General features: G+C 45.0%; 1 protein-coding gene across 15 annotated transcripts in view; it reads left to right on the top strand.

The window, feature by feature from the left end:
• ABLIM3 (actin binding LIM protein family member 3) overlaps positions 1–15970 on the top strand; it is a 181607-nt gene that overhangs the window by 101636 nt on the left and 64001 nt on the right. For all 15 annotated transcript variants that reach the window (XM_067032124.1, XM_067032118.1, XM_067032129.1 and 12 more), the window contains 3 exons: positions 6270–6453; positions 8314–8426; positions 15601–15727. In XM_067032124.1, coding sequence (XP_066888225.1) covers positions 6270–6453; positions 8314–8426; positions 15601–15727 — 424 coding nt within the window. The remainder of the gene's footprint in view (positions 1–6269; positions 6454–8313; positions 8427–15600; positions 15728–15970) is intronic.

The following is a 15970-nucleotide window of genomic DNA, read 5'->3' as shown; positions in this document are numbered from 1 at the left end:
AAAAAAAGAAACAGCACATCACCAGCACCCCAGAAACTTACTTTGCATGTCCCACCAGTCACTGCCCCCCATCAAAAGTATCCAGTGTCCTGACTTCTAACATCATAAATAAGTTTTGCCTGTTGTAAACATCATATAAGTAGAATGAATATGGGTAGTTTTTTACATCTGGCTTCCGGTGCTAATATTTTGTTTGTGAGTCAGTCTTGTTGTTTCATGTATTTATGGTTTGTTCATCCTCATTGCTATACGTTCATTGTGTGATTATATTATACCACCATGAATTTATTCTTCTTACTGTTGATGAGCATTTGAGTTGTGTCCAGCATTACATATAATGTGGCTATAGACATTCTTTTATGTGTCTTCTGGTCAACATGTATATGATTTCTCTTGTCCATATACCTAGGAGGGGTGATATGTTCTCTTAAATAATAAAGATCTGGAAAAGTTTTGAGAGCTACACTGAAAAAAAGAAGAATTTAACAAAAGTGTGAAATTTATAGTTTGAAAACTACAAAATATTAAAGAATATCTAAGTAAATGGAAAAATATACTATGATCATGGATCAGAAGCCTTAACATTGTTATGATGGCAATATTCTTTAGATCAATCTACAAACTTAGTGCTATCTTAGCTCAGGCTGCCATAACAAAATAACATAGATTGGATGGCTTAAACAACAGTAGTGTATTTTCTCACAGTTCTGGAGGCTGAAAGTCCAAGATTAAGGTGACTTCATAGTCAGGTTATGGAGAGCTCCTTTCCTGGCTAGCAGACAGCTACCCTCTCACTGTGTCCTCACATGTCACAGAGGGATGGAGGGAGGAGCAGAGAGAGAGAAAGAGAGGGAGAATGAGAATGAGCAAGTTTGCTGGTGTCTCTTCTAATGAGGTCACTAATCGCATAATGAAGGTCCCATCCTTATGACCTCATCTAAACCTGATTATCTCCTAAAGGCCACCTATCTAAGTACCATCACATTAGGGCTTGGGGCTTCAACATATGAATTTGGGGGAGGACACTATTCAGTTCATAACACATGTAATCCCTATAAAAATCCCCACTTGCTTCTCTGTAGAAATTGACAAACTGATTCTAAAATGCATATGGAATTGAAAGGAACATAAAATAGCCAAAGCAATCTTGAAAAAGAACAAGAAGGTTGGAAGACTCAAACTTCCCACTTTCAAAACTTACTACAAAGCTACAATAAACAAAACAATGTGGTACAAGGATAGACATGTAGATCAATAGAGTCGAAATGAGAGTGTAAAAATAAACCCTTATATTTATGGTCAGTTGAATGTCATCGAGGCAGCCAAAATAATTCAATAGGGAAAGAACAATCTTCAACAAACGATGCTAGGAAAAGTGAACATATACATATATATATATACAAAAAAAAAGTTGCATTCTTCACATCATACACAAAAATTAACTCAAAATAAGTCAAAAACCTAAACATAAGAGCTAAAACTAAAATTTTTAAGAGAAAATATAGGAGTAAATCTTTTTGACCTTAAGTTAGGCAAAGCCTTCTTGGACATGACACCCAAAGCACAAACAACTAAGGAAAAATAGATAAATTGAACATCATCAAAATTAAAAACTTTTTTGCTTCAAAACATACCATGAAGAATGTGAAAGGCAACATACAGAATGGGAGATAAAATTTGCAAATCATATATCTGGTAAAGGGCTAGTATCTAGGCTATATAAAGAATACTTACAACTTAATAATAAAAAAGACAAATAACCCAATTTCAAAATGGGCAAAGGATATGAGAAGACATTTCTCTGAAGAAGTTATATAAATGTCCAATAAGCACATGAAGAAATGCTCAACATCATTAGCCATCAATGAAATGCAAATAAAACCACAATGAGATAAACTTCACACCCACTCAGTTGGCTATAATCAAAAAAGACAGATAATACAAGTGTTGGCAAGAATGTGAAGGAATTGGAACTCTCATACCTTGCTCATGGGAATGTAAAATGTGTAGGTGCTTTGGAAAACAATCTTGCAGTTCCTCTAGGGGTAAACGTATTATTACCATATAACCCCAACAATTCCAAATTCCACTGCTAGACTTACGCTCACGTAACGTATGTTCACACAAAAACTTGTACACAAATGTTCATAGCAATATTATTCATAAAGTCAAAAGATTGAAACAATTCAAATATCCATCAGCCACTGAATGGATAAGTACAATGTGGTATATCCATACAGTGGAATATTATTCGGCAGTAGAAAAGAGATACTGATACATGCTCCATGTGGATAAACCCTGAAAACACAAATGGCCCATAAATGGGTAATAACATTCTCAATTTCATTAATAATCAGGGAAATTAAATTTAAAATCACAATAGAACATCCTTTCACCTGTACCATGTTAACTAAATAGAAGAAGTTAGGTGTTACCTGGTATCTGTGATAATATAGCTCAATGAGAACTGTTGGTGGGAAAGTAAATGTGAAAAACTTACTGGAAAACAGTGAGACATCACCTCACAAATACAAGAATGTTCAAGGCAGCATTTCCATAAAGGAGAAAAAAAAACCACAAGCAGCTTGGATGTCCTTCAGCAGTGGAATAGATCAATTGTGATATAGTCAGACAATGAAATACAGCACAGCAGTGAAAATGAATGACCCACAACTACATGCATTGATATGGATGAATCTCAAAAACATAATACTGAGAGAATGAATCAGTAAATTACACAGAAGAGTAGACACAGTATGATTCCATCCACATAAAGTTCAAAAACAGGCAAAACTAAACAATATATTGTTTGTAGATACCTCAAAGGTAGTAAAACTGTAAAGAAAAGCAAGAGAATGATGAACACAATTTGGGATGTGGTATGGAAAGCAAGGTGCTCTTAGGAAGATGGGAACAGGCTTCCAAGCTGCTGGTGATGTTCTGTTTCATAAACTCGGCAGTGAGTAGCTGGGAGCATGTTTTATTATTCTTCTTTACACTCTACATATATATTTACTACATCTGCTGTATGTATAATATATTTTACAATTTAAATGTTTAAAATAATGAATGAGATCACCCTCAGGGGCCCTTCTAACACTTTGATTTTGAAATTCCATAAAACTGTCTCATTTGAAAAGTTGAAAATCAACAGAATTATATGACAGAATCGTAGACTCTCAGATCTGGATGTGTCCTCAGTTACCACATAGCCCCCTCATTTTACAAATGAGGCAACTGAGCTCCAGAGGGGTGAGGTCACTTTTTCAAAGTCACACAGCACCTGAGTGCTAGAATGGGAATATGGAGGAAGGTCCAGTGACTCTCAAAACAGTACATTTTCCACTGAAACACAGTAGGGCTGTGTGTATGTCCTATTCTAGGCCTTATGTTTACAGTGAGCCTTCTGTGTTTTCTGGAAGCAGTTCTGAGTTCCCATATTCTGTCCCATTGTCAGACTATATGATCTTTCTTTTAATTAATAGGCTATATTTTTCTGATTCACAGAGTAATGACTGCCCTGGTTGTATTAATTCCACATCACTTCCATACTGCAGACCCTCTCCATAGCCTTTCCTGTTATTTGAATGAAGAGCTCCGCTCAGCCTCAAATACATCTGTCGTGCTGGTCCAGCTTTCCTTCCACTCCGTGTTCCCCACTGTATTTCTAGGAACCCCTGGGATTCTTATCAACCTTTACATCCTTTCTACCTTCCTCCTTCGGCTCCTTGGGGGAAATGAAGGAACTGATTGTTCCAAGTTTTCGTATGGCCTCCTGGTTTTCTCCACTGGGAGAGGTGGCTCTGGAAGTGGAGTTGGCAGGGGACACAAAGGAGAGAAAAGAAGGGAAAAAACAGGAGCTGTTTCCAATGAGGTTGTAGGCCATGACCTGACTAATTCCACAGCCATGAAGTCAATTGATCTGCCACCTGCACATCCCAGAACAGCCTGTTCTCTGGCCTTGCCTGCCTTCCAGACCAGGCATTGTTTGATGTGATGAGTTTTCATGAAGCCTGATAAAAGTTGGACCCTTCCCCACCTACCACCACCACCAGCACCACTTCTACTCATAAGCCCTGCCTCTCTGCAGGGGTGGTCTCCAGTGGCTGCCAGCTCTACCTCACATGGAATTTAAAACGTTTAGGCATATAGTCAGCCCTACCTTCTCCTGGACTCACAGGATGTCAGTGTCAGAAGAAAATCTCAGGTCATTTCTTGTCCAGTTTCTGCTCTTTACACAGTAGTGAACAGAGGCCCCAGACAACAGAGGACCAAGTTCATTGTCACCTAGAGAGTTAGATAGCCCAGGTGGTCTGACTCCCAGAGCAGAGTCTCTCATGGTCCTAGACCGTTTCCCCTGGTGCTGTGACATTTGGAACCGCCCTCCTCCCTAACCTTGGCCCTTGGAGCCTACCTCTGGCCTGCAGAGTGAACAAACACTTGCAAAATACTTCTGACATTCACCTAGAAGTCCCTCCTACTTTTAACCTGGCTGCTTTTGCAAAACAACATTCCTTGTTAAAGATAAGAGAGTATTTACTGGGGTGATGTCACCCAGTCCAGGCCAGGTCCTCGCACTTAAAGGCTTGGAAACCATCTTGTTGGCTTCCTCACCGTGGATCACTCTTGGTAAGGCTCAGTCATGCTAACCACATCTTTGGGAAACCGACATGTAAAACCCGAGTGTCTGTTTATTAACATAGACGAGCTGTAACTCTCTGTTGTACTAGATCATATTGCCCTGATCAGCTGCTTCTCTCACAAAGGCAACCTATGTAGAAAGTCAAACTGTCAGACTCAGAACAAGGGGAGCTGGTCTTGGGATTTGAATGAGCTCTCCAGGGGCCTTCCTCTGATTGCTGACCAGCTGCTTCCTGGCTGACCCATCCTTGCTTTAGCTGGATCAATAAACTCAGCAGTTCTGGTGGCCCTAAGAGTCATTCAGTCTCTTGGAAGAAACTTAGCCTCTTTCTGCTTTTCCCATTATGTGTTCATTTCATAACTTAACTCTCAGAGGGAAATCTCATTTCCCACGTTTCTAAGTCATTTGGGGGAGGGGAGTCCCACAGGATTCAGTTGTTCCGACACCTATAATTATATCCACCTGCTCTTCTATTATCTGCCCTATATTACTTCATATTGTCCACAAGGATATCCCAAAGGACTTTATATAAAGTACCTTATGAAATCATGTTGCCTCTGTGTTCAGAAGTCATCAGTGCAGTTGATCATTTCTGCAGCTGGGTAATGGGGAATCATTATAATCTTCTTTCTACTGTTGTATATGTCTGAGATTTTTCAGAATAATTTAAGATTTTAAAAACTAGGGGAAAAAACATCCATGGCTTCCTAGTTTCCCACAAAGCCTAAACGTCTTAAACTGGACTTGGCCTCTCTTCCTCCAACTGGCCTGGCAATATTTTCCTGTAATATTGCCTTCCACTCTCTAAAAACACCACCCTTACCCTAGCCCCATCTCCACACAATTATCACCAGCAGTTTCCTGCCTTTGTGCTTTAGCTCGTTCCATTCCTTCACTTCAACTTAGGTTCTACCTCCTCCAGAAAGCCTTCATTGATTTCCTCCCACTCACAGCACTTGCTGCCTACACCAGCCCATGGCCTGACCCCACTGATGTATGTTCTATGTGGTCTTCCCTCTGCATCCATTGTTAGCTCTTCGGAGTTCAAGGATTGTGTTTTATCATTCCTGCCTGGGGACAGATCTACCTTTTATGGCTACGGTGAAGCTGGATTATAATCTTCAAATCATACATCCCATTGCCATCCTAACTTGTCTCCACCTAGCACAGACTCACGCACGTAGGAAATGCCCAGGACATTTTTAACTGAATGATTCTTTCATCAAATTCATGATACCACCAGCTGCATTGCATTGCGTGAGCCACGTGGCTTTAAACTTTTCCTCCATGTTTTGAGAGGATTGTATAGCATGCGTGGTCTCAGCATGCGTCAGGATCAGCTGGGGAGTGTGCTAAAATGCAGATGCCTGGGCTCCAACCCGAGGGAGTCTGATTCAGGTCCAGGCAGCTGCATCTGAAGAAGCCCGCCAGGTGATTCTGATGCAAGTAGTCTTCAAGCCATCCTTTAAGGAGCGCTGGCCCCAAAGGCCCATGAGGTCCCATGCGTCACCATTCTCTGGCCACTTAATGACTGAGTCAGACAGCAGCCTTGTCCCCAGCGAGAACCTCCTGCTTGCAGACCCTCCCTGGACTCACCTGCCTTTGTTTCCCGCCTTGTTTCCCCAAGTGTGTGGCTGTGGCCTGGCTCAGTCAGGCTTCTTCTTCAAGAACCAGGAGTACATCTGCACCCAGGACTACCAGCAACTCTACGGCACCCGCTGTGACAGCTGCCGGGACTTTATCACGGGCGAGGTCATCTCTGCGCTGGGCCGCACCTACCACCCCAAGTGCTTTGTGTGCAGCTTGTGCAGGTGAGCAGGAGGCCAGTGGGGATGGGGACCCTCTGCCTGGGATCTTGCAGAAGGGAAGAAATGGCCTTTCCCAGGAAGATCTGGGGCTTACTCGGCTTTATGCTGGACCCTTGCATCCTCTAATCTCAGGGCTGGAAGGACCTGACAGGCCAGTGGTTTTCAGACATTTAGTGGCTGAATCCTGTTTGTCAGACGTGATCTAGTATAAAACACTAGTTTGTCCCGAGATGAAGGCAGCGTAAGGATCTGAGCCCCAACACTCAGCCTCCCGCTTCCCAACAAAAGGCCCTGAGGGAACCACTGAGGGTCGTGGCCTCTCAAAACTCAGTTTGGAATCCATGTATCTGGCTCAGGCTCTCACACCCTCAGCCACATGCGGTACTGGGATATCTGTTTATAGCCTTCCTCCATGACCCTAGCAGGTGACCCCGCCCCTATAAGCCTCAGCTTCGTTGGTGAATCGACCTCAAAGCCAGTCCAACTTCATTGGGTTTCCATGAAGATAAATGAGATGGTACATGCAGAGAGACCTTATCTCAATGACTGGTACCAAATTGTGTCCACTTTTATTATTCTCTTCATTATCATAATGATCATTATCTAGCCTCTCAAGACCTCTGATAGGTGATGGAAAGCTCACCCCTTCCCTCCTCCCCACCCTCAGCATCCCCATCACTTGTTAACTTAGCAAATGTACCTTAAGGGCCCAGTGTATGCTAAGCACCATATTAAGGAGATGAAAAAATTAAGAAAACCTCAACCCTGCCCACAGATATGTTAAAATTTAATGGACTGCTCTGATTAAGTCATAAGTAAAGCACAATTGGAGGATATGTATGCATTTTTGAATTGGGAAAGTCATTTATAGATTAATTATTCTCCTCGTAAAATAACCACCTCTTTTTTACCAGTTAGAGTAACTAACCAGTTAGAGTTTCTGATTGAGACTAACGACACAGTGCATAAGAAAATATGATCACCCAGTGGAATGCATTCATTCATCCAACCCTTAAGACCTGGAATCCCAGAACCATTGGGAGTTTGCACAGACTGGTCTAAAGTGGAGGTTTTGTGAAGCCCCATGGAGAACAGGCACCTTCCCAGGGTCACGCCGGGTCCTTTTACCATGAGTCAGTGCCTGGGCTGTGATGAGAACACGGCTCCCCTCTCTGCCTGGCACTCCCTCCACTGTTCACGTTGCCAGTGTAAGGGCAGTGGAGCCACTGCAGGCTTACGGGGGCATGAGCTCAGAGTCCGTATTAACAGGCATCCCAAACCGCATGAGCGAGAGCTGCTGTTTAACGGGATCAGCGGTGCTAAGGGTTCTATGCGCTTTATATTTAGTTAGGGAGGCAGGACATGACGTGCTTGAGCCCCTGAGCTGTGGAACTCAAACTGCGCAAATGCAGGCAAGCAGAGGAAGAGGTTCTTTGAGGACGTCTAAACTTCCTGTGGAGTGAAAGAAGGAAATTTTGGCAAGTTGGGGAGTTGAATGAGTTCTTCCTGACATAGAGGGGATAGGTCAAGTTGGGATGGAAGAAGTCCTTCCAGGAAGAGGAAGTACCTCTGAGACATTTTTAGCCTCTTCATTATAGAAGAGAAATGTAAGCCCAAATAAGTGTCATGATTTGCCCAGTGTTTAAAAATCATGTAAATGGCCCAACTGAGTCTCCAGTTCCGGTCCTGGCCCTAACTGAGTGGTTTAGCCTGGCCCCGTGAACAGCACTTGAATGTACCTGGTGCTCTATGTGTGCTGTGTGTGCTACCAAGGGTCTTCAAGCACATGTGTTGTCAAGTCACGTGTAGACACAGAACCCTCTGGAGTGGTGGTGTTGAATTTCTCCTTCATCCCTCTTGCAGGAAGCCCTTCCCCATTGGAGACAAGGTGACCTTCAGCGGGAAGGAATGTTTGTGTCAGACATGCTCCCAGTCCATGACGAGCAGTAAGCCCATCAAGATCCGTGGACCAAGCCGTGAGTCCTCCCCAAGGGGCACGTCGCCATCCACGAGTGCCATCTCCCAGGGCTCTCCTGTCCCAGCTTCGCTAACTGCTTCTGCAGCCTGGAGGGAAGTGGGGGAGGTTCCCACCCTGGAGGACTCCTGAAGCATGACCCAGTTGGCACACAGCCCAGACTCACAAACTTCCCAAAGCACATACGCAGGGAAAACAGGCTGCCCAACTATAAACAGGGATGGCCTATGCCATGTATTGGCCACTTAGATGGTTCTCCTGGGATGAGCAGGGCTCCTTATCTCCCCTCTGGTCCACGCTCCCAAGGGCATCCCAACAGAGCTGATCAAGTGTTTTCCACCAGTGGCTGTCAATTTTTACAGACTCCACTAAAGAAGCATATGCAGACGTATCTTAACAAAAGAGGGAATATGAGAGAAGACTACAAGGGCTGTGCTAGTGTCCCTTAGGGTGTGTTCTGTGGACCGTGACATCAGCTTCACTGCAGGACTGATAAAAATACAGATTTCTGGGCCCACTCTGGACTTCTAGGAATGGGACCTAGAAATCTACAATCTTAATAAGCTTCTTGGGTGATTCATTCGCTGCTCCTAAGACTGAGAACTACTGTCTAGGAATGAGGGGAACACTTGGCAGGCCATCGTAAAGGTCACAGTCTATCACCAAAACATAGATTGGGAGTTGGGGGGAACTGAGGATCAGTAGTGCCTTGGAACAGTCATTCTGATTTGTGGAATGTGCATTCCATTCAAACGTGTCTAGCCGTAAGATATCCAAATCACTGTTCCAAGATGCCCTTGTCAGGCCACTGACTGCATGTGCCCACACACATGGACACAGCCCCCTGGGTCTCGGTAAGCCAAGCTAAGCTCCGGCATTCTTTCATGTTACGTGACACTCTCACTGGCCTTGTCGGCAAAATCAATGAAAGCCCATTAGCGTCTTGTGCGGCATCACTGTGTGGTGTGGGGGCTGTTGGCCATGGCACCAGCAGAGTCAGCATGCTGAGGCTGTGTCCAGCTGAGGAGGGCGAGCGCAGAATACCTCAAGTCAGCAGGGCTGAGCTCCCGGGGGCTCCATTAGCATGGCAGCCAGTGGGGAGGCTCCCTCCCTAGCCCTTCCTTTCTTTCAGTTGAATCAGATCTGCTCCCATCAGTATCTTCCTTCAGTGGGGCTCAAGAACAATTTGCCGCTCTGATCAGGTTTCCATCTTGAGGTGGCTGAGTGCACACACTGTTATCCTTCATAACTCCTTGAAAGCATCATCCAGAATGACAGCAAGGCTGAGATGCAGGACCACAGCGCCATGGCTAATGCTGCCAAGGCGCCCAGACGCCAGTGGGACCACGTGTGAGTTCATAGAGGGAAGCCGGCTGGAGTCAGGAGGCTGCCATCCTTCTGTGTGAATGCACAGCCATCATGTAGCCTCCCTGTGGCTCAGTTTACCCAACTTTGTGGAAAGCAAATGTATCAGTATTCGGGAATCAAACTTAACATATGTCATAGTGTGTAAAATGCTGTCTAAATATAAAGTGAGGGATTTTGTTGTCTTGGAGGTTTGGTCTAGGAAACATACCAAAGGAGAACTGAGAATAAGATTCCTGAATCTGGGGCTCCCCTGGTGGCGCAGTGGTTGAGAGTCCTCCTGCCGATGAACGGGACGCGGGTTCGTGCCCCGGTCCGGGAAGACCCCACATGCCGCGGAGCGGCTGGGCCCGTGAGCCATGGCCGCTGGGCCTGCGCGTCCGGAGCCTGTGCTCCGCAACAGGAGAGGCCACAGCAGGGAGAGGCCCGCCTACCGCAAAAAAAAAAAAAAAAAAAAATTCCTGAATCTGCTATTACTTCACTCAGCCTGTATTGCATGTACTGTGTGCCTTGGGGAATCTCAAACAGGTGGGAGATTTCCTCAGCTAAGTGCAGGAGTCCTGCATGGGAGCATGTCCACAAGAAGAGGCTGTGTCCACCATAACTCTGCAGATCAGGAGGTGAAGAAGGTGAGGAAGAGTGAGTACAGAAGAGCGAGGGAGCACGTGGGCAGTCTCCGGGGGGATGCGTAGGATCATGGCTCGTCTTGTTACTCATGAAGTCTAGACATCAATGTGTGGATCTACAGGGCATATGTTTCATAGAAATGTTTTCTCCCCAAAGGTGGTCATTGTCCATGCTGCAAACGCAAGGCAGCCTCCTGACTTGAGGGGAAGTTGGAAGGTCTGCTTAGTTCCCCAAGGAATGGAGGGAACTAAAACAAGATTCAAGAGAGTGCTAAGGTGAAGAACATATCATGGAGAAGGAATATGAAAGCAGGAAAACTTGCTGTATTTTTGAGCTACCGGAGTGTGACGTTTCATCCCTGGAATGTAAAGACATTCTAGAAAAGCAGGAGCAGTATCTACTCAAAAGAGATCAAGAAGAATAGTTAGGAACTGTCAAGAGAAAAAAATTGTATTACTTATCACAGGCGGAAGAAATGTTTCCTCACAGATCTCACCAAGAAGAATCAGGAGCAGAAGTAGCATCGCCCCCCCCACCACCACCACCATCTTCACAATCACCACCACCATCATCATGAGCACCACTATCACCAATGCCACCATCACCACTGCTAACACTGATTGATTGTGACTATTGCCAGGCACTGCACAGACCTCACTGAGAAGAATCAGCAGCAGTAGCACCACCACCATCACTACCAAAACCACCACCATCACCATTGCTAACATTGATTGGCCATTACTATTGTCAGGCACTGCACTAAGTTTTCTATATATAACATCTCATTTAATCATTATAATAACTCTTTGAGGGAGATAAGAGTAATGGTTTTTAGATGAGAAAACTAAGACTCAAACAGCATAAATGACTTGCCCAGAGTCACTCAGATAATGGTAATGTAACTGGAATGTGAGCCCAGGCAGTCTGGCTTTGGAGCCTATTTCCTTAACACCCTATACCAGAGACATGACTTGCTAATAGGAAGGGTCCTGTCTCCCTGGATTAGTTGCCTAAAACAAGGTGGGGAGCTTGCTGTGACTCACAAACCCACTTATTTTTGCTGATCTAAGTGGAATGAATGACACAGTCAAAAAAACTAAAAATAGTTGTCTGGGGTCTTTAGAACCTCCAGTAAACTGAGGGATTTAGGAGGAACAAGTGGTGGCATCATACTTTCTGCCAGCTGAAGGTTGTAATTTTGGAGTAAAGAGGAATGTATGAGGAATGGAGTGGACAGCTGGCTCTGCAGAATCCAACTTGGAACAGGGTGTGGTTTTCCTGACCCTGCTTATTACACCAGACCCGGCCTGCCGGATGGGGTGTTTGAGGCTCCACTGAGTGGCCAAGAGTGAAAGTTGAAAGAAGAGGGAGGAAAAGGTCCTGATAAATATGAAACCAGTACAGTGGAGGATCAGCAGTATAACATGAAAAGAAAAGCCATGTGGAGCAGGTATGCCAGAATTCTCAGGAGGAATCAGCAGGCCTTCCCTACATCAGGAATATTGCTTCTGACCTCATATCAGAGATTGGATAATGCACAGAGTATGAGTTAAAAACATGAGAATATGGGATAATGATGATAGCAACCACTCTTGGGGTACATACATGCCAAGCACTGTGCAAAGTCTTTCCAGGCCTGACTTCAGTTCATCTTCACAGCAGTGTTGTAAGGAAGATGTTCAGATGAGGAAGCTGAGGTCATACAACTAGTCAGCTGGGGAGCTGGGATTCTCCCCTCGGCCAGCCTCTCTCCACTCACTCTAACCTCTCAGCTCAAACTCTAACCACTACACTGTACTATCTCCTAAATTTTAGGTCAAGGTGCCAATTCATCTCAGATGTGTCACTGCAACTTAAAGAGATGGAACTCATCTCTTTTGTGGCCACAAAAGGATACAGCTCTTCAAATAAGGTTTATTGCAAAGATAGACAGTGGTGGTGTTGGCTAGTAACATGTCTATCTCCATGGAATCTACAAGTAAATTTGCTCAGTGAATGACCATGTCAAGCAAGGAAGAGTGACGTGCAAGGGATAAAGGAGAAGAGAAAAACTATAGTTATCATTAAATATTTGAAGAAACAGACGTGGGGGAAGAGGTAGATTATTCTTGGTTGCATAAAATAGGGGGTGTCACAAGGAGTCAGGAATCAGCTCCATATAAAAAAGGCAGTCACGGGACTTCCCTGGTGGTCCAGTGGTTAAGGCTCTGCACTCCCAATGCAGGGGACCTGGGTTCTATCCCTGGTCAGGGAACTAGATCCCACATGCATGGTGCAACTAAGATCCCACATGCCGCAACTAAGACCTGGGGCAGGCAAAAAAAAAAAAAAAAAAGAAGACGAAGAAGAAGAAAAAAAGGTAGTCTTGACAATCTTACCTGTACAAAGGCAAAGTGGACTTTCTCAAGAGGGGGTGAGCTGCTCACCCCTGGAAGCGATGACACAGAGGAAGGTGCCCACCCCTGTTGAGAATGTAGATTCCTGCATTGGGTGGGACTTTGGCCAAATGCTCTGTGAACTCTGAGCCCCTGTGGAATCATTTGACCCTATCAATGAGGCCCACAGAGACACAAGGTCAGCATTTGTGGCCTAGAAAGCTGGACCAGATGCTTGAGCCCTTGGGTTTTACTGTTCGGAGCATGGGCAAGTCACTTCAGAAGCCATCTGTCTATAAAAGAGGAGGGGGTACCTGACCTCTCTAAACTATGACATTCTGAAGACTGTGATGATCAGGATGGGGTGGGGTAGACTTATCCCAGGAGAAAAGAAATCCTAAAACTATTCTCTCAGCCCCCATTTGAAGGACTGGGACTTGAAGCATTTTGCAATGGGAGACCTTCCTGCCCGCAGCTTGCGCCAAGAGACGTTAGAAAGGCACTGTGTGGCCAAGAGGCGCGGACTGTGGGAGCTGCCTCGTACACACACTTCATCAGGGCCCAGACCCTCCCCACAGCCTGCTGGGCACACCCACTTCCTAGACACATGGACACCTCATCTCCTCTCCTAGGACAGAGGCTCCCAGCTGGATGTGAGAGCTTCAGCCAGCCTCTCCCAACTCGATACGCCGTCTCTTTTCTCGCCACTGCTCCCAAGTATGCATTTGCTTTGGTGCCAGGAGGCAGGCTTGTCCTCTGGTAAACTTTGTACCATGACCCTTTCCTCCTCCAGAGTGGGACATCCGGTCGGCTAGGCCTGAATTCCCCACATCTCCCAAGTATCTTGGACGCTGCCTCCATTTCCTGCCCCTCCGCAGACACGGATCGAGCAACAGGCAGACTCTGGGCCCCCCTACATTCAATATTGGCCCCAGTGCACAGTCCAGGGTGAGGGGAACGGAGAGCAAGGGCACCTTTCCGCTCTGGAACGATCTCATCAGACTCTTTAATCCTTGCTACTTGGGAAGACAAATGTTTGGTATAGAATCATGTTGGGGAGGAGGTGTGTGTGGTAAGTTCTGTCCTTTGCCTGAGTGCTATGAGGCCTGCTCATTCACGCTTATTCAGCAAGTCTGCTCTGAGTTCTTAACTATGTGCTGAGCACGGTGCTAGGCAAGAAGATAGATTTAACCACAAAACACACAAATCACAAAAAGGGCCTTGCCATTGAGCGAAACTCTACTGTGCTTGGAGATCTTGATAAAATTTAGTTGGTCTGTGACAAGGGCTTAATTTCCAAAATACATAAACAGCTCATACAGCTCAACATCAAAAAAACAAACAATTCGATTGAAAAATGGTCAGAAGACCTAAATAGATGTTTCTCCAAAGAACACATACAGAGGGACAACAGGCACATGAAAACATGCTTAAAATCACTAATCATTAGACAAATACAAATCAAAACTGTAATGAGGTGTCACCTCACACCAGTCAGAATGGTCATCATCAAAAAGTCTACAAACAATAAATGCTGGAGAGGGTGTGGAGAGAAGGGAACCCTCTTGCACTGTTGGTGGGAATGTATATTGGTGCAGCCACTATGGAGAACAGTATGGAGGTTCCTCAAAAAACTAAAAATAGATCTATCATATGATCCAGCAATCCCAGTCCTGGTTATATATCTGGAGAAAATGAATTCAAAAAGATACATTCACCCCAATGCTCATTGCAGCAGTATTAACAATAGCCAAGATATGGAAGCAACCTAAATGTCCATCAGTAGATGAATGGATAAAGAAGATGTGGTGTGTGTGTGTGTGTGTATATATATATATATACATATATATATATATATATATATATATGCAATGGAATATTACTCAGCCATAAAAAAGAATGAAATAATGCTATTTGCAGCAACATGGATGGACATGGAGATTATCATAGTAAGTGAAGTAAATCAGGCAGAGAAAGAAAAATATCATATGATATCACTTATATGTGGAACCTAGAAAAATGATACAAATGAACTTATTTACAAAACAGAAACAGACTCAGACATAAAAAAACTTATGGTTAACAAAGGGGAAAGAGGGGGATAAATTAGGAGTTTGGGATTAACAGGTACACACTACTATACATAAAATAGATAAGCAACAAGGACCTACTGTATAGCACAGGGAACTATATTTAGTATCTTGTAACAGCCTATAATGGAGAAGAACCTGAAAAAGACATATTATATATATAGAGAGAGAGAAAGAGAGAGATAATATATACATAATATATATACATATATATGTAACTGAATCACTTTGCTGTACACGTGAAACTAGCACATTGTAAATCAAGTATACTTCAATAAAAATAAAATCATTAAAAATCAAAATTCAGTCGATCTGGGTGGGGCTCACATTGCTGCCCAGTTCTAGCTCCCAGGTGACACTGATGCTGCAGGTCCCTGGGTCACAGAGACTTGCATGAGCTTAGTTAGCAGCTCGAGCGCAGAAGCAGTGCAGGGTCCATTCTGGATGAACAGTTGTCAGGATGACCAGCAGGGGACTTTCTGGAGGAGCCCTGGGAGGTCTTTCTTTCTCCCTCACACCAAGACCACTTGTCAAGAGGCCAGGGCTCCGCTGGCCTTTCCCTCACCTGGCAGAGTCTCGACGGGTGCCAGTGCCAGGGTGGGAGCAGTTGTGGAAAAGCTGGCGTTCCAGGAGGGGTTTCCTTGATTCAGGTGTGCGATGATGGCAGGGTTCCAGGGGCCCAGGATGCTTTGCTCAGCACATCCTCTTGTCTTTGCAGACTGCGCTGGGTGCAAGGAGGAGATCAAGCATGGCCAGTCACTCCTGGCTCTGGACAAGCAGTGGCACGTCAGCTGCTTCAAATGCCAGACCTGCAGCATCATCCTCACCGGGGAGTACATCAGCAAGTGGGTTTCTCCCCCTCCCCGCCCTGCCCGCCTGGCCTCTGCATGCTCCCTGACCTGGCTGCATGTGACCCTTGCCTGAGTCCCTGGCAGCGTCTCCCTCCGTTTCCATCCAGCTACCACACTCTGGCCGCAAACAGCACCCCACCCACCTTGGGCCCTCACACGGTGCTTCCTCTGCCTCATATGCTCTTATGTGCTCTGCACATGCTTGCTCCTCCCTTCCTTCTGGTCTCAGGTCCCACA

This window comes from Kogia breviceps, chromosome 4 (genome assembly GCF_026419965.1).
Source record: "Kogia breviceps isolate mKogBre1 chromosome 4, mKogBre1 haplotype 1, whole genome shotgun sequence".
Lineage (NCBI taxonomy): Eukaryota > Metazoa > Chordata > Mammalia > Artiodactyla > Physeteridae > Kogia > Kogia breviceps.
This window is presented reverse-complemented; position numbering and strand designations above follow the sequence as displayed.